The following is a 23,728-nucleotide window of genomic DNA, read 5'->3' as shown; positions in this document are numbered from 1 at the left end:
CATTATGAGTAACACATATGACCTCTGTGTTTCCTCTTATTGCCCAGGGGGATAACATAAAAATACATGAAGATGGAGCAGGGGCTCCATCCATAACTCAGTGGACAGTGGTTCCAGGCACAGCGCAGGCCTTAACTAGCTGGCTGTTGTATACTCGTGGGCAGACAGGCTGAAATATGAGGTCTGAGGACATGAGGTCTTCCCAGAATGCTAAACTCTTTCTTTCTCCCCCCCCCATCTCTCACCCACTCTCTCCCTTTCTCCCCCCACTGTGCCCTGCAACCAATCTGACGCCTAATTAATCCTGAAGGTCTTTTGTTCCGCTGAGGTTTTTCTCTCTTTCCCCCCGCTGCACTCCATCCATTCTCACCTCCCACACCCCCACTGCCTCCCTCTCATCCTTTCCCCCTGCCAGCTCCGTTTTTACCCCTCCTTCACCACATACACGCGTTGTCATACCTCATTCCAGCCTCTCCTATTTTGTCTTCCCCATGAGAGGCACATTACAGTCCCAAAGAGCAGGGCACAGGTAACAGATGTTTTGCTTTTGCTCCCTCCCCGCACACACTTTTAGTCAAGAAAAACAAATGCATGACTTTTTTTACACTTTTTCACAGTATTCTACTAATTAAGCTCTTCCCAAACTCTTTTATGGTCTTATTTATTAATTATGAAGGAGTAGCAGCAGACTAATACTAATGCAAAGTTATATGTTTACAATAGTAATCGAAATGGTTGGGGACTTCTGGAAATGATGATCAAAACATTGACCAGAACCACTCGCTTGTTGAGCGAGCTGTTTTACCATCTTTATGCTAAAATAATCTAACTGACTCCTACCTTTGGTCCTATATGTTGCATAAAATCATAAGCAAATAGTCATAATAATGAACCATTTAGGATTAAGTGAGAGAATGACGACATGTGAACATGTAAATACAACGGACAGCATAAAAGATGGTCGCTGCCACCAGTACCTTGTTTTGTGGGAACCAAAAGTGGACAAGGTGGATTGGACAGTTATCATATGGTCAGGAAGTTGCGTCCATAAACTGCACAGGTATGGTACACAGGCAGAGAAATCAGCCGCTGTTTGCCAACTGATTAATGAAACGCTAGAATTTCACTGACTAAAACTGGATTACAGCCTTCTTGGATGGTCTGTACCGCACAGCGAGCTATAACACATGTCAGATAATTCATTTAAAAATGCTCTGAAAGGCACCAACAGCCCAAACACAGTGGAGTCTGGTTTATTAACTCAGGGTCTGACAGAAGCCAGAACACCTGTCAAACAAATCAGCCAAATACAAAGTCCAGGATAAACACTTTTTCTTAAAGGTTGTTATTAAGAGGAAAACTGTGCATAGAGGCCAAAACCACTTTGGTTACTACAACGGTTTGATCCGATTACTGCTCGAAGATATGAATTCTGAAATCCTGTTGTCATTTGTTTTGTTTTTTGTTTTTTTTTTTTTACCAGAATTGAAATGTGAAAATCGCAGTTTTTGATTGACTTTAATAAGTTGCATAGATGCTTTGTAAAGCTGTAAAGTTGGGTTTTTTTAAAATGGGAGTGCATGTGGATTGACTCACCTTTGACAGCAGCCTCAAGTGGCCACTAGAGGAACTGCAATGTTTGGCACTTCTGCTTTGGCTTCATCATTAGCCCTGGAGGTTGCAGTTTGGCGAATAGTGTGTTTATTATTATTATATTGCTGTTTAATTACATTTTCATTACACTTTATCGTTGAGTCGATGCATTCAAAATCTATTGCACAGCTGAGCATGTTAACATAACAGGAGGTGCATCCACCGTAAACTCAAGCAGACCACGGCAACAGCACGAGTAAACTATGGAACAGAGTTTGGAAAACCACTCGGGAAAACGTCTACGGAGATTTAGGAGGCCCAGAGGGTCCCGGTGACCATCCAGGTGTGTGAGTAGTCGACGAGGGACAATCACTGTCAAGGGATGTCTGTCATTTTCTGCAGCAACAATATTTTGGACATTTTGTTTTGGTCCCAGGACTGATTATATTATTTTAAACAAACACACACATGTCACACTCAAGACTATTTTACAATATCTAGATTATTATGGTGCAGAAGGTAAGCTGATATAATGTTAAAAACTATGAAACACATAGCTGCAAATAGATTATAGTAACGGGTTAATAGCTCTGTGAAAAAAACAGCTCCCCGCGTTTTTCCGATTATATTTTTTTCCTCTTGTTCAATTCTCTATTTGTGTCAGACTGACAGATATTGTAGCATGTACTACAGATTATTAAAGTTTAACAGCGGTTTCTCCCACATGTGCTGAGTCCTGCATCCCACAGTCTGTCTGAACCTCCCTTCCAGTTCGAGCTGCTTTTTCCTCTTCTTTATATTCAAATAATAAAAATACATTCAAATTGACAGTTAAATTATTCCAGGATGATCCTGTACCAACGAATAATCAGTTGTTCTGTAAGTAACTGTTTCCCTAGAGCTCACTATCACATGACAGTCCAAATCTCAAACTTTAAGAAGGAAAACAAGAAAGAAAACTGACACATTTTAAATGTTTTTTTTAATGATTTACACATGAAAAAATAAACGTAACAATTTTACAGCAGCAGCTACACTTTGCTCCTATACGTTTGGGTAGTTTAACATGGAATAAAGCATAATATTTTAGAAACTGTGCATTTTATTTGCAAGATCCGTAAGGTTCTCACATAAATGTGGTGCAACATTTTTCCCAGCAGAAAGTAAAAATAGATCACAGACAGATTGGACTATAAGAAGTGTCAAGTCTGATACGAACGAGGTGGCAACAGCGTGTTTGTGCTCTACAACAATGATTCATTGCTTTTTCCCTCCCTCTCCTCATTCACTCTGCTAGCTTGCTCGACCATCACGGCTCTTTGAGTCATGAAGGAAGGGTCAAGTCTGAACGCTGTATTTACAGCAGCAGTTTAGCAGTTCGTCCACTGCTTAGCTTTACCGTGAGAACGAGCTGAGAGCAAGCGCCTCAGAAAAAACAACAACAGCTGTTCTCGAGTCCCCGTGTTCACAACGATGTATTTGCAGTGTTATTGTTCGCCATCTTCTTTTCAAGAAACAACTAATAAAATAAGTGCACAAGTGGGTACCGAGTAAGACAAAGATGTCCTGGTGATTTCTGCAATACACATGTTAGAAATAGTAGTGATGTTTGTAACCAATCAGAAACATCCTGGCTACAGTTTCTGGGTCTTAAAATAATGAGCGCACCGTCCCAGATGCTAATGCGCACAGTCACTCTGATTATGGCCGAGGCCCGAGGACGTGGAAGTTAGTATACTGTAGATTATTAGATGTCACACATCGCCATCCACGCCAGCTCAGGTTGACATGAATCACTCAGTGTCGGGGAGTTTTCACACGATCCTTTGATGCTGCATCTGCTGATCTACTCACTGTACGTTACCCCACTGGCTTCATGAGAAATGACATCTCCCAGCTGCGACGCATGCTAATGTTGGCCGTTCACGTGTCACCGTTCGGCGCGTATGACAGAACGGTCCACTGCTCCAAGCTGGAAGGTCATTTAAAGGCCAGACATACAGACCCCTCACCTCCTCCCTCCTCTACCCACCTCCCCCCTGCCTGAGAACCAGAGATAAACCTACACATGCCAGCCACACAGGACCAATAGTCGTGATTTATCAGAAGCCATTTGCTACCTGAACGCCTATGAAATTGTAATGAACTTGATTATGCTTTTAATGAAGTGTGAGAGGTTCCTCAGAAATGATTATAGCCGTGCTCTGGCTCACAGCTATGGGCTGTGCAGGGAAAAGGAGGAGGGAGAATGGAGGAAAGCGAGGACTGGAGGATTGTCGCAAAGAATGAAGACTTGGTAGCAGCGACTCAGGATACTGTAGGGCAAGCGGAGGTGCACACAGCTGCGCCACGCTTCTTTGGAATAGATTACAGGGGTGTTTTACTGTATGTGCGAGGTGACTTGACCCGACCAACCCCATTTCAATTCTTCCCTGCTAAGGGATTTTCCCTCAAAGCTGCATGCTGACGCGGTACATTAGATTGAACAGCCTGCAGCCTCATAGGTCATATTTTGCATACATATTAGGCAGATTGGGATGATTCTAACCTTTCCACGTACAGGGGGCTCACATTCAGATGGGGGAACATTATTGTTTGGTAATTTCACACGCAAATCTCCACTCTCCCTTGCTGCTTTTTCTTTAAATACCAAATGATGAGCTAAGTGGTTGGTAAAAGGGCACGCAGACAGTCTAAAAGCAAAAAGCAGCTTTTTGCACTTATATGACAAATTGTATTGAGACACCTTGTAGAAGTGCATAGGGTCAGATCTGCTTTACAGCAGTTTAAGCTCACATTTGGTTTAAAACACAACAAGAACTACTGCTCCATGGTTTATGCTCTGACAGTATTATACTCAGGTTATTGTCATATGATCTACAGATGTAGAGTTTAAAAGAAATGATTTCTAATGATACATACAACAGAAATGAATGCTTTATGTGTGAGCAAAATAATAAGAGCAACAGAGACAAACAATACTTGATCCTCTGTAACCAGAACTCTTCATGAGGTGTCTTTAAAATGTGTTTTTAAAGACTTACAGTTATCTGTGAGGTTCTAGAAAACAGTAACAGTAACAGCATCTAGCAAGTTTTCTCTTCTATAAATGTTTCAGTAGACTAGAATAGAAAAGGTTTTATTCTGTTGTCTGTGGAATTTCTGAGGTATCCCGTCTAGGGATGGGTATCGAAAACCGGTTCTTGTTGAGAACTGGTTCCCACTGTTTCAATTCCTTGGAATCGTTTGCCATTTTTGCAAACGATTCCCTTATCGATTCCAGTCGTCCCGAATGACGTCACCACGTTGCGGAGCGTCATTTACCTGGCAGGAAACATGGCGGCTCAAACGCTAAAAAGTTTGGTTATACTTTACGAGAACGGATGACAACAGGGCAACTTGCAATACTTGCAAAGTAGATATTTCATTTAAGGGCGGAAACACTACGAATATGCAAAAGCATTTGCTCACAAAACACACGATGACCTTAAATGAATGTCGTGTTTTTAATTCCGCTCCGGATTCGTGAATCTCAACCCAGCAGCAGCGGTAACGTTTGCACGTCCTCTCCAGTTAATACGGCAGGTAAATAATCAACTAACAGTGCATATTATGTTAGCGCGATCTGCCTTATTACAAAACCTGCCATTACTGTGCATTTAGATGACCATGATGAGACAGACAGACAGAGTCTGGCTCAGATGCTGGCAGTTCTCGCTGCAGTCTACCGGTAGCGTCTCCTTTCAGGCCAGGATAGACGAATGTCACCGAGCAGTGACTAAGTTTGTGGTAAAAGGCTTGCACCCATTTGCCACAGCAGATGCCCCCGATTTTCGGTAAGTGAATGTGTTTAATTGTAGGCAGGGACATTATTGGATATTCTTGTGTAATTGCTACAGAAGAATATTTATTTTATTATTTTACATTCACAATTTTTTTCCCCTGGGGACCCTGTGACACCCCATTGAAGAGCCGTAGGTTGGATCTGTTAAGATCTCACTGTTGGGTTTGTAAGGCCATGTTACTCCTAAATTTCTATCTTGTTCAAAGAGAAGATATAAAACAAAGATCTAAGCTAATTGACCTTAGTGTTCTCCTTTTTTTTAAAAAAAAAAATCGATAAGAGAATCGAATCGTTAAACAGAATCGAAAATGGAATCGGAATCGTGAAAATCTTATCAATACCCATCCCTAATCCCATCCATGGTAGTCTAAGACAGTGTTTCCCAACCTTTTGGAGCCACGGCACATATTTCACATTAGAAAAATCACACGGCACAACACCAAACAAAAATGTCACAAAAACCACACTCATAATTTTTCCCTGCGCACCAGATATAGTGGAATTGACTCGGTTTGTCCCCAGTATACCTTTTTTGCTTTCTTCTGACCACTACTCGTGCTAGGACCTTTACCTGGGTTAGACTCAGCTCAGACTGACTTCTTTTTTCTTTTCAGATATTTATCTGTAGCTATTACTTGTCGTCTCACAGCATGAATATTATGTAATTTCTTCTTCTGTTTTACTGGCAGTTGGCAATCCATTTAATTAGAGCAGGAAGTTGTACTGCCCTCTAGTGGAAGAGAATGTAATTGTTCTGCTCGTTGCTTACGCAGATCGCTGAGAGTGCTAATCAGGTCCAGATAATCTTCCACGGCACACCTGATCATTTCTCACAGCACACCTATGTGCCACGGGACAGTGGTTGGGAAACACTGGTCTAGGTGACTGGACTTCTTTAAATTTAAGTTTCTTTCTATTCTGTAGATTCTCGATGTTCAGAGATCAGTTTAAAGCTTTCGTAAAAAATGTCTACGTCAGTCTAATGATGGTGATTCTACGAGTACGCTGTTACTTTTTCGTCATATTATTTCAAATGTCATCAGCATTTGCACATTTAATAAAATGGGTCTTTTAGCATCTGAATAGGCTTTTCGATTGCAGCCTCAAGACGTGCATAAAAGCAAATCCTTACTGAAGTCTGAAGTTTACACACACTCCTCATGTGCATGAAGATTGTGGTAATTTAGGCTTTTAATTATTTCTTTAAATTGTTGTTTTTCCCAGGTGGAATGATCATACAGGAAACATCTTTAACAACTTTAATAAACAAGAATTTGGTCCACAAGTTTGAATTTATTTGGGATTTTCTTTAATCAAAGGTATACAACATATATATTATTCACATACATTTCACAACTCAGTGAAGATCTAAGAAGGAGAATCATGTAGGGGTGCATGTGTACTTTTAACCCTTTGTGAATTAGAGAAAATCCAAAGTAATATCAAACGTGTGCACAAAGTTGTTAAAGATGTTGTACAATCATTCCACCCTGGAAAAAGGAGATTTCAAGGAAATCAACAAAACCCTAAACTACCATGACATTCAAAGCCCACGATAGCTGCATGGTATCATGCATTCAGCTCTGACAATAGAGGTAAAACCTTAAAACTGCCTTATGAGCCATCACTACATGACAAAACTGTGTGCACAGAGTCACAATGAGCACATAGTTTAAAGCTAAATTAGGAAACTCAGATGAACGTGACAGTTTGGGTACTAGCTTCATCGTTTCTTCTATATACTTCTCCTTTAAACCTCTATGACCTCTTTCATTTTCTTGTTGGAGGTGGAAGAATTAAAGATGCTAAGATTTTTAATTTGGATCGACTTGGACGGACAGGATTAGAAATGAGTAAATCAGAGGGACAAGCTCAGGTTGAGCAGTTTGCAGACAAAGCTAGAGAGGCAACGATGAGATGGTTTGGACATGTGGAGAGGATGGAAGATAGAAGGAAGCTAGGCTGAGGCAGCTGAGGCAGTGAGATGACTCCAAAAGGGAGCAGAAGTATCAACAAAACAAGAGGAGTATTGGATTAGATAGAAGCTTTGTTATTTTTACCACATTTTGAAATAGCTGCAACTAACGTGATATGGACAGTAGTCCAATATATCAGCAAAATATTGGTATTGCCTTGTGGACGGCCATCGTTCTGTTGAAAACTCACTCATCTGTTTTTCTGCACTGACTAAATATCATCATAAAGATCATAAATGAGTTATTTTTATGATAAAATGTTCTATGTTTGCTTGTCTTTAAAGTACAGCAAAAATAAAATCATCAAAAACTCGAATAAACAAATGACATTTGCTGGACGATGCCTGATGACGCTCGTACACTTTCTTGAAAAAACGCCCTGCAACTGTGAAAGACACCTAAACTGAATCAGTAGGTAGTGATAAATGCAGATGTTTTATCAGGCTGTTTGCACTGTGCCACTTGTGGCGATAATCACAGAGCGAGTACAGTCTGCTGCTGTGGCTGTCACTACGCTGTCCACATGCTGAGGCAGTAACACTATCTGCAAGGTCCCCAAAGCTGTTAATCAACTCCTCTCTAATGTGTTGTTCACACCTTCTCCCTCTCCTCCCCCCTCCTCTCTGCACGAATCGGTGGATTTCTATCTTAGACGGGGTGTTTGGCCGGGCGATCGCTGTCGCTAATTTGTTGTGGCAATATTAATTAATGATCAGCCTGTCACAGCTGTTTATATTGAGACAGATTAGAAGTGGGAGAGATTAGACAAAGAAAACAATCTGCGAGAGGCTCAACGGCTGACAGGGGTCACCTTCACGTGTCTGAAATCATATTCAATTTGCCGTGGGGGAGGCGGGGAAATGACTCCACTTGACCGGTCTGTATCCTTCCCTATCTGTGGTGCTCCACACTTACAGATAACTAAATCAAATCAAGCTGAAAAGCAAGAAAATAAAAGACAAACTGCAGTCACATTCGATCTCGGCTAATGCGACGAGCAATTAAAATATCCTGTTACGCTATTTGCAGTCAAAAGAGAGAAGAACTTAATTTTTGAAAAGCTGCAGGCTTCTCATGCCTCAGCTCATCCATTAACCCAAATTTTCAGCCGCTCCTGCCACTAAACAGATTTCTCTATTCAAACGGAGCTTAATCCGAGGTGGCAGAGCGCAGCTTCCTGACCACTGACCTCCCTACTGTCCTTCCCGTACGCGGACCTGCTGACTCCCGGCCTTCCCGCGGCTGCACACAAATCTCGGGCTCAGTTGACTTGGCAACACCGCAGTGCGTTGTGACGGCGAGTGGAGATTAAGTGGCCAATCAAGGCCTGAACAGTGGGGCAATCATTCCACTTGGTAAAATGGGTGTCAGAATTATTCTAGCACTTTCTCACTTCACTGTGCAGGCTGTAATAAGGCAAAGACATTTTCCTGTAACTCGAGCACGGCGGATAGGATTCAAGAACAACTTCCTGCTGATTGATTAATAATGAAGATGAACAATTATGTTCCCAGAAGCTGATGTAACCTTGAGTTCAGGGACTGTATAGAAAATCTATGAGGAGAGAAGAGAGTTCAGTGAAAAGACAACGAGTCTTATTTCTTTTGTTTCTTCATATTTCTGTTTTATTATTATTTACGATTATGTTTAGGCTCCACCCTTTACAAAAACACACTCCCTAAAGATAACCAGAGCAACTGCTATTGTTACCACAGCACAACTGATTAAAAATATTGCTATTTGAATATAAAATGATGAGAAAACACTGCAGTGCACAAGCCCGTTTGTACGGGGTTATAGAAATCATATATTTCGCAACATTTTATTAAAAATATAGAGTCGGTTTAGTTACTTTCAGTTGCTTTTCTCACATATTCGAAGAAAACGTAGGCCGTATGTAATTCTGCAACCCTCTTGTGCAGCTCCTTAAATTGAGACAAGAAGGCTACTATGTTTAAATCCTTGTTAAGGATACCCCCATTCCCTAAACTGCGACCGTGAATGTGCTGTTGAGCAAGGCGGCTAGATCCCAACCCGAGCCTGCGATGGCACCGAGTCTATGAGCGCTGAGTAAGAGGAGCAAAGCGAATATAAGGCGAGATATCTCGGCAGAATACATTCTCGTCTGATTTCCCTCGATAAATAAAGGTTAAATGAAGGAACGGAAAATGAAAGTCCTCGCTGGAAGATAAATAGCTCTTTAATGCCAAGCAGACAGTGGCCCGATGCCTCATTTCTGCTGTGATTGTTAAAGTGAGTTCCCAGACACGTGAGTGTGGGAGGGATGGAGGACGGTGCAGGCTGTTACTGCAGGAGAATCTGTTGTATGTGGTTCTGCACTCAGATTCTTGCCTTGTCAGTCTCCCTCTTATATCCCTCAGTACATTTACGTGAAGACGGAAAGCTCTGAGAGGAATACAGAACCATGTGGTTCTGGTTTAAATATTTCATTTTGAGACACATTCTGGAGTTACCAGCTCAGTCCAGCTTGAAGGCCTTCTGCAAGCCCTCACTCATTTGTTCCACTCTTTTGAGTTAATACAGTATCCTGAATAGGTGGCCAGCCATGGATTCCTTCATTTCACTGTCAAAATCATTGCATTTAAGTGTTGTCACTTCTTTGTGTTCCCAAATTCATTTTTCAAAAAGAAAAAGGGGACGTCTCTTACTGTTCCTTTCACTCACTGCTAGACATTAGTTGTTGTAAGATGTCTTTCAAAACACAAAACTCTTTGCTACCATGAAGATGACCCACTGCTTTTAAGTAGAGGCAATACTATGACCAGTAATTGGGCACTTGGGTTAGGTTCCTGATGTAGCACAGCTTTAAAATAAGTGTTCAAAAACTTGATGCTATACCCCGTCCTCCTGAGTTATATGATGCTGACTCTTAAAAGAGCTTCTCAGGTTAGCCTCAGTCTGAAACAGGTTAGCTTTAGTTCCCGTGGGTTTCAGGTCTAGGGTCTGAAACATGACGCCAGTGGAGAAGTGCTTCATGCTGCATACTGTGCATGTTTCAGACAGTGAGCATAGAAGGGCTTTCACCCACCAGAGATGTGCTTCTATGCTGTCCTCCAGAATCCCAACTGCGTGTGGCTGGACGCCAAATGCTGACTGGTTGACAAGTGGGCGGGAACAAAGAGCAGAACAACAGAAAAGTTCACTGGGAACAGGCAAACAGTGAAACAAACACGAAAGATTAAAAATATAGCAGATAGTTCACTTTCTGTTGTTTTTAACACTCGGTTTCACTTTGCTCTGTGTGAACTACACTCTGACTGACCAACAATAGCACAAGCAAGAGTGGGCCACAGTGGGCTACCGTCGCTGAACAACAAATTCCCCTTTAGACCTGTGCTTTTTCTATTGGCCAGCAGGAAGCATGTACTGCACTCTGGTTATAAAGAGAAGTATACAAAGAAGACAGTTTACTTCTCTTAAGGCTAGTTTCAAGTCTTATGTAAAACAAACCAATGCTGATTGTGTAAATTACCATCCTCTTTAGATTAGAATGGATGGCAAATGGTGCAACTGACAAGTTATCATATGATATCAGTCATGTAGTCAGACGGCAGCGGCTAAAAATACAGAACTCGACAAACTGGAGCTATGTCCATCTTTTATATACAGTCAGGCAGACTTCCACTGGCTGCAGAACCAACGACACTTAGGTTTCACTTGTTCTCATCTATGCATGTCAAGTTTGACTTATCTAAAAATATACACGTGCAACTGGATGCAACAACTCTGAGAAGAAGGTTACCAACAACAACCAAGTCACCACAGACCTGTTTCGGGTTAGGCAGTAAACTTAGTTAAGGGTTACGAACCATGACTAGGTTTTCTGACTCTTTTCTAAAGTCTTGATGAGGGTTAATGATACAGGCTACGATACACAGAAATCATCTATGCATCAAAGCTGTGTTCTGCAACAGGTAGCTAAAGGGAATTCTGAAGAAAGAGAACAGCCTGAGCTGGCACAACATAATTTGGCATACCACCATAACGTTTGCTCTACCCTCAGGCTACAGCTGGCAACCACCCCCACATTACGTGTCACATCTGCAGTGTAGTCAACCACTGCCCGTGCAATCAGTGTTTGGCAAGAAGACTGACTCAAATGTGAGCGAGAGCGTATAAGAGCCGGAGGGCTTTGCATTAAGGTTACGCAACATGTAACACATTATATATCCATGAACACACGCCTGGCCACATGTTTATTCACGCACACACGAATATTATATTAACGCCTTTGTCCTTCAACGCCAATGAAAATAAAACGTTTCTCGAGCCTGGCAGACGGCACAGCTGACTTTCAAGAAATTCCACAAGCGAGTGCTTTCTGGAACTAAACGGGTGCGGCAAATCCTCTTAAAATCCTTTTAGACACCGTGGCAGTGGGGAGAAAAAGAAAGTTTCTCCCAGGCAAACATGTGCAGGTTTGTTGGGTTGATGTTGGGCTCTGGGGAAGGACACTTTTGCCAGTTTATTTCTTCAAGGCTAGGGAAGAATATTAACACAACACATACCCTACAGGGTGCGTTGTGTGTCGACACAAAAGTCTTCAAGGGAAGGCTTTAGGGAGAGGACGCTTTGGATGTGAACAGCTTAATTTTTTCAATTCAAGACCTCGAGACGGTGGTTTTACATGTTCTTTCTGCTGGGGTGACCTGGACAGCTTGGCTGCAGAGTTCCTCGCTATGCAAACAATAGTAAACAATGAAAATCAGTGTGACTATCTACTCAGGGCAGTTTTACTTGAGATAAAGTCCTGCAGCTGCAATGGAGTTTTAAATGGCTGTCAACAAGTGCCAGCCGATCCAGCCACCGTGTCTTTAGGCTCTCCAATTTCCTCAAGTTTCTCACAAACTAGTTTCCTCGCTCTGATTGCTATTTACATATTTGGGTAAATGAGCATGGGATTGGTCTCAGTGGTTTGTTTGTCGATTTGCTCTTTGCTTTTCTATTTCCTTTGGGCAACAGATTGAATTAATGTTTGTAGACACTGTGATGCCACACATGAGGAAACAGGAGATTTTGCAAAATTACAAAACTCACCCAATTACAGCTCTGCAAACACATAAGACTGACGAAAAAAAGGAGGAAAAAAACCTCATTTGGGTTTGTGACAAAGATTTCTCATGTGTCAGAGGCACGGGGACAATAATTAGCTTCATTTACATGCTTTTCTATTAAACAGGCCAACAAACAGATATTGTTTACCCTAGATGAAGGCTTCGCAGAGCACACACCCATGAGCAGATGTGCAAAAAAAATGGCGCATCTTTAACTTTTGCTGTAAGACCTATTTTGGACAACAGATAAATGCCAGCTTGCTCGCACATTTCTTTATTTCTGCTTGAATCGGGCTCTCTTTAGCTCCTATCTCCTTTCCTCCTTAATTACTTGTTGGAAGGTGTTTGGATTTTCACCGCACGCCTGCTGTTTTGGTCATTACAGGCCCCTGTCGGAAGTGGAGTGTCTGCCAAAGAAGCTTAGCAAAAGACAGGCGCTGGGGATGTGTCTGCGCTCACCTGGGGTAAATGAGGACAGCTCTGCCTGCTGGCTTTGAGACCTGTTCTCCCCTCGGGGGCCGTCCTGATGTTGAAGAGGGCTTGAAGAGCACACTGGGCTGCCTGATTCTTGGCCAGCTTCTTGCTGCGGCCATAGCCCTCGAAAATCCGCCCGTCCACGCGCACAGCCATCACAAAGCTGCGCAGTCGTCGGCCTTCGGCTCGCTCCGAAAGACAGGCGTAGCGCAAGCCCGGCCGCAGCTCATTGAGCACAGCCACGGGGCTCTTAGGGGCCTCGGGCTCTTGGACAATTCCACCGAGCCTCTGCTGCGCCTGCACCATCAGGTCCAAGGTGTGGCGCAGCAACCGCCCGTGTCTGAGCAGCTCGCTGGAAAGCAACTCGCTTTCGGTTTCCGAGTTGCAGAGCGAGAGGCGGTCGGAGCACGACGAAGACTCGAACTCCTTAAAGAGCGTGTCGGGGAAGTCGGCCTGGTCTGAGGTGAAGTCGGCTGAAGGGTTTGAAATGTTTCCCATGGCTAGGTGGGCCTGAGGAGCATTGGGGAACTGGATGAAGGACTTGAGGGCCAGCTCTGCGGCCCTCATCTTGGCTTTCTTCTTCGTGGGGCCTGTGCCCTCAAAGGTCAGCCCGTTGACTTCCACAGCGATGGAGAAGACGGGAGCGTGGACAGGGCCCGTCTGAGACACCATCCGGTACTGCAGGCCGGGCCGCAGCTCATTCAGCTGTACCAGCGCGTTCTTTGGAGCCTCAGACCAGGACAGTTTCTTATAGATCAGACGGAGTTGACACAGGTGCCCGTTATTGTCTTCCTCCAGTGGCCGTTTCCTCTTCAGACCAGAGCTCCCGCTTCTTGTTGACTGACACTCCCCGGGCCCTATGGAGCGATCCTCTAAGTTACCAATATTGCGGTTTTCCTTCACCTCTGCACTGCTGGTGCCTGCGATAAAAGGAAAAACAATGTCATTGCAAGTGATAAGAAAATAGTCAAAACACAGGAGTGAAAAGAGGCACGTTTATCCTGACTGAACAAGACGAATCAAGAAAAATCTCTCAAGGCAGATTGAGCCACTCGATACACAATGAAATGGTAATGAACACGTCTGCAATCGTCTCCCTCAGCCGAGCCCACTTCATACCACGGGGCTCTATCATATTTAAGTATTTTAAAACCCCAAATACAAATCCCCTAAAATGGCGATGTTATCTGCCAAATCATCCTGTAATCTGCCTCCAAATTAGTTCTGAATCTGTGTCGCAAGTGGGGAAACACTGGTCCCCGCGGCCAATGCAAAGCATCAATCCTATTTGTAATAGGGGGTGGGGATCTCGTCGAGTGGCAGGCATTCCGAGAAAAGGATGAGAGAAATGTCTGCAGCCCGCTTTATTTCACACTTCTTATCCTCTGTGAGAGCAAAGTCTGAACAGCTGTGATACGCTCTTCAAACCTAGTTACGGGGTAGTGGTGGCGTATTGCATTTCTGATGGGAAATGAACAAAAACAGGGTGTTCAGATCCTGCCAGAAGAATGTAAATGGTGGCATGGGAGCCATTCATTGGTGGGCAGATTGTAGGTCTAGATGATAGCGTATGCAGGCATGCATTTACCTATCTAATGACTTAATTATCATGAACACTCGGGTTTAATATTTAATCGCTCGCTTTTAAAGGAATACAGAATTTTAACGTGCAAGCTGACACCAGTGTGTAATCAAAGAGCTCATCTGCCAAATAATTAATTATGCGGGGCGACAGAGAGATCATTTCCATATTAGGCCTGCCACTGAGAGAGGTAGCGTGTGCGCTGACAGAGAGAAGGGAAAAGACGCAGCAGCTTACTTAAACTGTCCTCGTCCTCTGTGCTGCTGGTCCCAGGGCTTATGTACTTGAAGGGAGCGATCAATGCCGACAGCATACTGACTTTCTCTGGAGGGGAGACAAGAGACACGCAGAGTCAACAACAGGGCAGCGGAGGAGATGTTTTGATAGTTTTATCGATTAAAGCCGCGGATCATCATCGGCCCCAACACGGGGCCAGAGATGAAGCATAAGCGAGCAGAACTATGCACACAAGCCTGTCACCCATGCATGGAGCGCAGTGCGCACACACGCACGTGGTCAAGTAGAAATCCACACATTCGTCCACTGTGACTCACAACGTTTGCTGTTTGGTGGACTGTCCTATTTTGCTGCTTCATTCACAAAAGCCACCATGGAGCTATAAGGAAAATATTCATGTCTGCAGAATCAGCGGCGTCGCCAGAGAAAATGCAACAAAGCAGCTGTCTAAATCAAAGCGGTCCGTTCAGATTTTAGACAGGACAATATCACAGCTGTGGGCAGGAAAGGACTTCTTGAGCCGTTACTCTAATAATATGTGTAAGCTGTCGTGTCCAAATATGCCAAAAAACGTCATGCAATCTACTCTCTCATTCACACATCTAAAATCATTAGGTTTAATTATGAACGCTGTTTGTTTCAGACCACTGTAATCAGACCCAGATCGATATATTGGTTGGCCTGTTACAGATTTGTCAGTATTAGTATATCCAACAGACCGTTTAGCAAAAAGAAAATAATGCAAGTTATAATTAAAAATTTGCTCATCATATAGTTCAGCAAAGCTCTTTTGTTTCCAGTACTGTCAACATTATGCAGCACATATAGTATATATAATATTTTGGGGTTTTTTAGTAATAATTTTAAGTAATAATTCAAATCCAAAGAACCCCTCCTTTTTGTCCAGTGGCCCTAATCCTCGTCCATACCCGCTTAACAAGTGGGCCAGGACTATATGCACATATACAAACACGTATACAGCAATAACTATAATAATAATGAATTGCATTTATATAGCGCTTTACAATGCCATAATCATTCATTCTCACATTCATACACTGGTGGAGGCAAGCTACAGTTGTAGCCACAGCTGCCCTGGGGCAGACTGACAGAGGCGAGGCTGCCACATCGTGTCATCGGCCCCTCTGGCCATCACCGGTAGGCGGTAGGTCCGAGCCGGGGCTCGAACCGGCAACCTTCCGATTACAAGACAAACACCCAACTCTTTGAGCCACGATCGCCCCAAATTAACACGTATATGCTTAAAACACATGTATTATAAATCCCCATTCTTTTGATTTTCATACACATTATGCTCATTTCCTCATCCCCTGTGAACGCCATGTTACAGTCTCCATTTATAAACAACCAAGTTTTTGTCATCTGACTATAATCAGTGATGCAACGAAGATTTTAAGACTAGCAAGACAAATTAACCACTCGTGTCTGTGCCATACAAAACCTGCCCGCTGGTTTTTTTCCAATATCGGTTGTAGTCGTAGTAGTCGCAATAATTGTGTCAGCACTGCTCAGAATCGCAGAACTGTGACTAGGCATTTGATTTTTCTTGCGCCCCCTCATGAGGGATAATAACAAGATTTTTTATCTAATATTGTCAGGTTTGCTACTGTCTGCTGGATCACACCGATAAGCAATCTTCACTTTGCTGTCAGTGCTGCAATTTCCATGTAATGTGGCATGTGAGATTCAAGTCACAGTGAAAAACGGCTCAATTAATTAAACCCAAAATGCAAAATAAGCAACGTCTCTTCTTTGATTCTTCTTTAATTTTCAGGCGTTTGAACCATTTGAAATCTTCCACGCTCATGCGCCACACCTATGATGATAAACTCTCTTTATCTACCACAGCGCTCTCCTGTTCCTCCCTGGGGCCCGCTGCTGTCCAGGTGTGCGTGTTGTTTACTGTATGAAGCCCTATTAGAGCCATTGCTTGGTCTAGTGCACTCCATGCAGCGCTGAGCAGAATTGACAGACCAGTCTGGCTCCTTAATTAAACCTCCCCTCTCTTCTCAACACCACCTAATGATCAATAGAAGACAAATGTAAGGGAGAGGCATCAGGACGGGTGGAAAGACAGGGCTGTACAAAAAGTACAATGCGGTGATGAAGAAGGAGGAAATAAAGGCAGATGGAATGGACGTCAATGTGTGCAGGGTTAGAGGGTGAGCCAGAGGTCACGATGCATCCCAGGCCCTTTGTGTCTCCGCCCCAGCATTCAGACCCGGGGCCGCAACAGTTTTACGTTGCTAAATGCTGCCTAAATGGGACGCAGCATTACGGTGCAGTAAACACATTTTGATAAGAGCACAAGGTTGTGAATGAGCTCGGCCCCCAGTGCTCTCGCTCTTCTCGCAGCTCAACAGCACTAGAGGGGCTCAATGAGTCACTCTGACACACATGGTTACACTCTAAACACTGAGGCTGGAGCTGTGCTAGTCCTCGTGGGCCAACATCACAATACACGCATTTGCATTCTGACCTAATTACGGACCGAAGCCCAACACAGGCAGCAATTTGGGCCTAAATGACTCCCTTGGCCAGTGTCATTATACAGGCCATTTTCAAATCAGTCTATATTGTTTTTAAACCCCCTAAAGCCCCATTTACAGTAAGAAAACACACACACACACACACACACGACTGTCTGCTGTATTTATAAATGTGGAAAAATTAGTGTTTTTAAGGGTCTGTTGGCTGGTACAGCATATCTTAGCTCATTCTTGCATTTATACACAAATGTCTCCGGCGCCTTTGTAGCGTGAAAGACAAATGTTCACTTCAAGCATGAAATTGGAGAGCACAGCGAGGCCAGCAATTAACACTCAGGAGCCCGAGCTTTCACACTGGGGCCCCAAACGCCTGTAATCTATATTTGATAATCCTGTTCCACCAAGGGGTCTTAACAACCCACTCATCAGCTATTGCCAAGTGAAAAGCCCCACTGGGCAATGAGACACCAAGGCTTTGCATAAACAGACTGAAAATCGAGAACCGCTCTGACATACGAAAATGCATCCTCCTTTAGAAATACGAGGCTGACATTCGGAGCGCTCAAATCTGGAGGTTTACAATGGAGAGGAGACGGGCAGCTGTTCATACTGTGCTGTGATTGTAGGATTCAGGTCTGCCAGTGATAAATGCACTAACCCAGCATTGTCAAAGGAGCTTGCAAAGAAAAGCGTCTGGACTTCTTTAAGTTGCTTGAAGACGTTTCACCTCTCATCCGAGAAGCTTCTTCAGTTCTAAGGTCAAATGGTGGAGAGTCCCAGATATAAACCTAGTGGGAGTTTCCCCCCACAGAGGGACAAAAGGACCCCCTGATGATCCTCTAATCGCCTGAGCCAAGGTGTGAAACAGGGTGTGGGTTCCAATCAGCCAGAGTTTCGGGTGAGCTCATTGTGAAACCTGGCCCCACCTTATCATGCAAATTCCTGAGGTCAGATGGCCCAGGATGTAAGTGGGCGTTAAGGCGTCTGGGGAGGGAACTCAAAACTGGATTATAGATGGCAGAGAGTTGGTGTCGTAAACCACCGCCTCTGTTCATAGATGGCTTCTTTCACTCCTCTTTCAAACCATCTGTCCTCTCTGTCCAAAATGTGAACATTGGCATCCTCGAAAGAGTGTCCTTTGTCCTGTGGAGGTGGCTCTTCTATGTTGTGCCATGCGCTTGTGAAGTGGCTGTTTGGTCTCTCCAATGTAGAGGTCTGCCATCTATAATCCAGTTTTGAGTTCCCTCCCCAGACGCCTTAACGCCCACTTACATCCTGGGCCATCTGACCTCAGGAATTCGCATGATAAGGTGGAGCCAGGTTTCACAACAAGCTCACCCGAAACTCTGGCTGATTGGGACCCACACCCAGTTTCACACCTTGGCTCAGGCGATTAGAGGATCATCAGGGGGTCCTTTTGTCCCTCTGTGGGGGGACACTCCCACTAGGTTTATATCTGGGACTCTCCACCATTTGACCTTAGAACTGAAGAAGCTTCTCAGATGAGAGGTGAAACGTCTTCAAGCAACTTAAAGAAGTCCAGACACTTTTCTTTGCAAGCTCCTTTGACTACGATGACCTGGATGACTGAGAACCTTCACAGACCTAACCCAGCATTCTTTAGGAGGAAAATCTTTGGCTTGTAAAATGAAGTCTGACTAAATAGAAAATGCTTATTATGGCTTAGTTGATCGAGGACCTGCATATATGTTTTCCTAATTAGTTTATGTTTTCAATTAGTAGTTTTAAATCTTCCTTAATACAGCATGATGTTCACTTTGTAAACTGTGGGTTCACTTAAACAGGCAATAAAGCAGGATATGCTTTATTGCCTGTCACTGACAAGTGGCTACAATACAGGTATCACAGCTTGATTACATTTCCTAAAATGAAATCCACAGTTCAGTTGTTCTTACATGTAGATGGGGCTTTAAAGCTATTAACCCTCTCGAGGCAGGCGTTGCCGATTTGCAACAGTTACAAACTAACAACCTGATAAAGCAACTGTGATCCTGTCATTAAGTCAGGAGATGAGGTGTTTGAAACCGGATGTACCAGGTGAGGGATGTGTCAGACTGTGAAACCACGTGATCTTGGCTAACAACTTGTGATGGGCAAGTTGTTAATGACCCCAACACGTTCTCATGCCAAAGCGTAACAGATTATGTCATGTGATAAATTGAAGGTATGTTACGCTTTCGGCCACCCAACACATGGTTATGTGTTCGGAAACGTCAGGAAACATGAGAACAGTTTGGAATGAATTTACACATGTACATTTCTTTTACTTTTTCAACATGAATCGCTTTGGATAACACCATCTAATATAATTAAGACTGTAGTTAAGGTTAGGAATAAGGTTAGGGAAACGTGTGTTACCACTGGGAGCGTCATTCTATTGGATTCCATCCACAATCCGGCACAATCCGAAGGTAACCTTCCGCGCTCCTATGGGTTGCCTCGGAACATGACAAATCATCGGTATTTTACGTGGAAGGAGATCGCTATCCTCATTATGTTAGTTTAATTGAGCTAAAATGTTAAAATGGACTTAGCGTTTTATACAGTCAGAATTGAAATGAATACCTGACTGTTTATAAAAGCCAACGCTGAGGGTTGGAGCTACAGGTATCGCCCCCTGGTGAACATTCATAATAATGCAAGTTTAAGGCGCTTTCCATTGGCTTTATTTTACAGACCCGGGAGATCTTTTATACTGCCTGTGACCACCCCAATCTTCTTCTCCAGATATTTAAAACGCTAGCCAACCAACCAGTGGATGAAATCTTTTCTTCTTTTTCTCTTGTTCTTCACCCTCTGCATGTTCTCCTTCCATACATCCATGAATCTTCTCTCTGGACTTCCTTTTTCCCTCCTGCCTGGCAGCTCACTTCCATTCCTTTCCTTATTCTCCCTAACCTGCTGCACATCCTTTCTAACTCAACCCTTTTGTCTAGCCAACCAATAACCAATAAATAGGGCATCTTTTACTTACAGTGTAAATCTTTATTTTCTTTAGCTGCAGTCATGTTAATAAAAAAGCAAGAAAAGATATTTTATTTTTCCCCTCCAAACAAATCAGGGAAAAACCTGCTAGTTTATTTCCAATTAATGCTAATGTGATGCAATAGCATTATCATCCAAAGAGTAAATGAGACCTAACGGCATGTAAGTAAAATTAAAATTCTATCTATAATGACCTGATGATGGCACTCGATGAAATGTTAGGTAATCACATCTCGATTGGCTTTATCCTCTGGCCATCGCGATGTTGAAATATGTGTGTGTTGACTAAAACGCTTAAAGCACACACACTGACAGATGAAATATCATCCCTATGCAGTTAATGATGTAAGGAGGAAGCAGATTCAATGCACTGTCCTCCCTGCTTCCTAATGTGCTGGACTTATCACCAGGCTTTATGAAAGCCTGCACAGACCCTTTTATTCTGCATTCAAAGACTTTTTATTTGAACATTCACAGTCAGAATGGAGGCTTTTTGTCTATAGAGCTCCTCCAGTCCGTATAATTTCACACAACCTTCCAAAACAATTCTTTTCACTTTCAGTGGAGCACTGTTCACTTCAAATGTCTCAGGAAGTAGCTATTGAGTAGAAAATATCACTGTGGTTTCAATAACTCTGATGTTGAATCAACTGTGCAGCAGTAAGCAGCACAGTTTAGAGGTCATCTCTGAAATGCCACCTCTGACTGTGTTTTCAAAGGTTCATGAAGCGCCGGCACAAGTGCACTATTCTCTGATTTATAAGTGAGCTCCGTGTAACATCAGAGGCATTTTTTTCCCTCGGTGATTTACAGCTTGTAGTGCTACTGATTTTCCCAGAAATATAGCAGATTTTCACTGCTGATAACAAATTAATTTGAGCAGTTTTAAGTTAATGCTTCAGGAAGTCCATATGGAGGCCAGATTGCCGAGACCACCTGAAAGCTTCTTTAACAGAAATCACTCTTAAAGCAGCATAAATACTCTTCTTCTGTTAGTTAGCACTGATATGAGATTGAGGCTGACTGCGAGGCCAGCTTCATGTTTCCAAATTATACACCGATTATACCCGTCCAGTATATCGGGGCAAATAAGGTGAATGTGCAACCTTCCCTGTCAAAGCTTCACCTCCAAGCTAAGAGGAAAAATCCCGTCTGCTGCGAAGTTCATCAAACGTATCACCGATCACCTCCGCAGATGTGAACCCCGTTACCTTACATGCCCTTCACGGTATCTTTCATCCATCCCTCCTTATTCAGCAGTGGGCCTGAATGAATGAGACAATGCATGCCAATAGTCTCAGCTCACTACGTCCATCCCCCACTGCACCAGGACACAGCGAGAGGAGACGACACTCATTTGTTTCCACCGCGGAAAGGCTGGGAGGTGGAGGAGAGCCAGGTTAGATAGGGAGAGCCTTGGCAGATGGCCAGACGTTCCTGATAGTGACAACCCTGATGATGGTTTCCATTCACAATGAGCCGCCGAACAGGCCCGCTCTTTCTCTCCTCGCACTTCCTGAATCAGTTCTGAGGAGAGGGTAATGAGCCCAATCAGATTTCCCCATGGCTCAGCATAACGAATGGGTCAGATGAGCGACAGGAGACACTAGTGAAACAGGTGCTGGGGGAAATCATTGACTCTCACTCTCTGTTTGACTTTCTCTCTTTCTCTTTCTGTATTTTTCTCTCAAACTCTTCTTAATACTGAATCCACTGAGCCAATAAATGAGAGGCTGTATTGTTTCTTTACAAGCTTGTCTCTAAAGAAGTTTGGACGCAGTGTTAAACGTAAATCAAAGCAGAAACTGACGATCTGTAAATCATGCAGAATCTGTGTTTGACTGAAAACAACACAAAGAAACGCGACTGAGAAATTTGATCGTTTTGAAAACGAAAGCTTTGAATTTGATGTCACAAAGAGCTTCAAAAAAACTGGGACAGGGGCATCTTTACCACTGTGTTGCATCACCACTTCTTTTGCCACCGAATGTGTTTCAGGACTGAGGAGCCCAGTGGATGAAGTGTTGGAAGCAGAATTCTTATGTTTGCTTAATAAAAGCAATATAAGCTCTTTCATAGGTTTGGCCCCTCCTTCATCATTAATTTTATCCTGCATTTACTGGTGGCTAAAAGGTCTGGAATAGAGGCAACATCTAATAAAGGATGTCACAGATGTCTCCTGATTGGAGGAGTAATTCACCAGAAAGTGTTACGGTCTATTTCATATCTGCTGATTTGGCTTCACTTCTGCTTTCCCTGCCTTTCTGCCATCATGTACAGTGTTACTCTTCATAGCAACTCAAAGCTCGGACTCAGCAAAAACACTGAAAACACAGTTCAAGTCCAAAGGCAGTATACTGAGCAGCTGCTCCTGTAACCACTCTATTGACACATACAGATGCATAGTATAAGTTTTATAGCCAAGGTTAATGGAACGCAGCAATATTATAATAATATAGTCTAGTACAATAATGTTGCCCCTTGTTGTCATGTCTCAGCTGCTTTTTGTCGTAACTTCCTGTTTTACTTTGAAAGCTGGTTTTCTCACACGCTTTCATCCTTTCCCTCGTCCCGTCCTGCACTCCTTGTTTGTCTGAATGTTTCCACCTGTGTCTTTCCCTTCATCTTTGTCAGGTCATCTCTTTGCCTCCCTGCTTATTTTTATTTTTCTGACTGATTTCAGGTTGTATATCCTGGAATCTACCTACATTTTTCTTTATGTCTTCAATTAAAAATGATTTGCTCCCTGCCCGTACGCGTGATTTAAGTCTGCTTTAAAATTCCACTAACAGAAAGTTTTCATTATTTGAAACTTAGTCCTTCTTAAATTCATCATTCTAGAGGTTATTGCGGCTGAGTCTACTTTTTGTGTAATTTGGTGTACTTCAGCCTTTTTCCCCGTTTCCTTTCCATAATAATAGATTCTTGACAGCCACCCTTCTACTGACACCGTTTCTGATAAGAAATCAGTAAAGCCAGACGCATTTCTCAGGTCTTTGCTGGATGCTGGATTCTTATTTCTGAAGGACATGGCTTTTATCTGCCGATGACAATTTTTTTGTTCATCTTTCGTCCTCCACTTGTCCAGTTTTCTTACATTTTTAAGGCCACATCATGCTGACATGTGCCAAGTTTTCAGCTAATGCCTCTTTGGGAATCACCTTGTTGGTGCAAAGCATATAATTTTATACCTGTCAAACTTTGTCACTTGTCATAGAGCCAGCTAAAGAAATGGGAACAAATAATGTGGTTGTCCAACAGGATGCTGGTGACAAAGTGCCAAAAATACAATTGAAAATGTGAAAGTTGTCTTTTATGTGTAGGCAAAACACTGATTCACGCTTTAGTTGGGTATCATTTTATGCTTGGATGAGTCAAAAGGTTAATGTTAAGTGGCTTGACAAGGAAACGAACCAAAATAACATCCCTCT

General features: G+C 43.1%; 1 protein-coding gene across 2 annotated transcripts in view; it reads right to left on the bottom strand.

The window, feature by feature from the left end:
- Nucleotides 1-23,728, bottom strand: part of adarb2 (adenosine deaminase RNA specific B2 (inactive)) — a 224,240-nt gene that overhangs the window by 68,269 nt on the left and 132,243 nt on the right. For both annotated transcript variants that reach the window (XM_085172469.1, XM_085172470.1), the window contains 2 exons: nt 14,782-14,868; nt 12,948-13,882 (listed from right to left, as the gene is read on the bottom strand). In XM_085172469.1, coding sequence (XP_085028595.1) covers nt 12,948-13,882; nt 14,782-14,868 — 1,022 coding nt within the window. The remainder of the gene's footprint in view (nt 1-12,947; nt 13,883-14,781; nt 14,869-23,728) is intronic.

Source organism: Neolamprologus multifasciatus, chromosome 9 (genome assembly GCF_963576455.1).
Source record: "Neolamprologus multifasciatus chromosome 9, fNeoMul1.2, whole genome shotgun sequence".
In the NCBI taxonomy this organism is placed as follows: domain Eukaryota; kingdom Metazoa; phylum Chordata; class Actinopteri; order Cichliformes; family Cichlidae; genus Neolamprologus; species Neolamprologus multifasciatus.
Note: the sequence above shows the minus strand (reverse complement) of the source record. Positions and strands in the feature narration are given on the sequence as shown.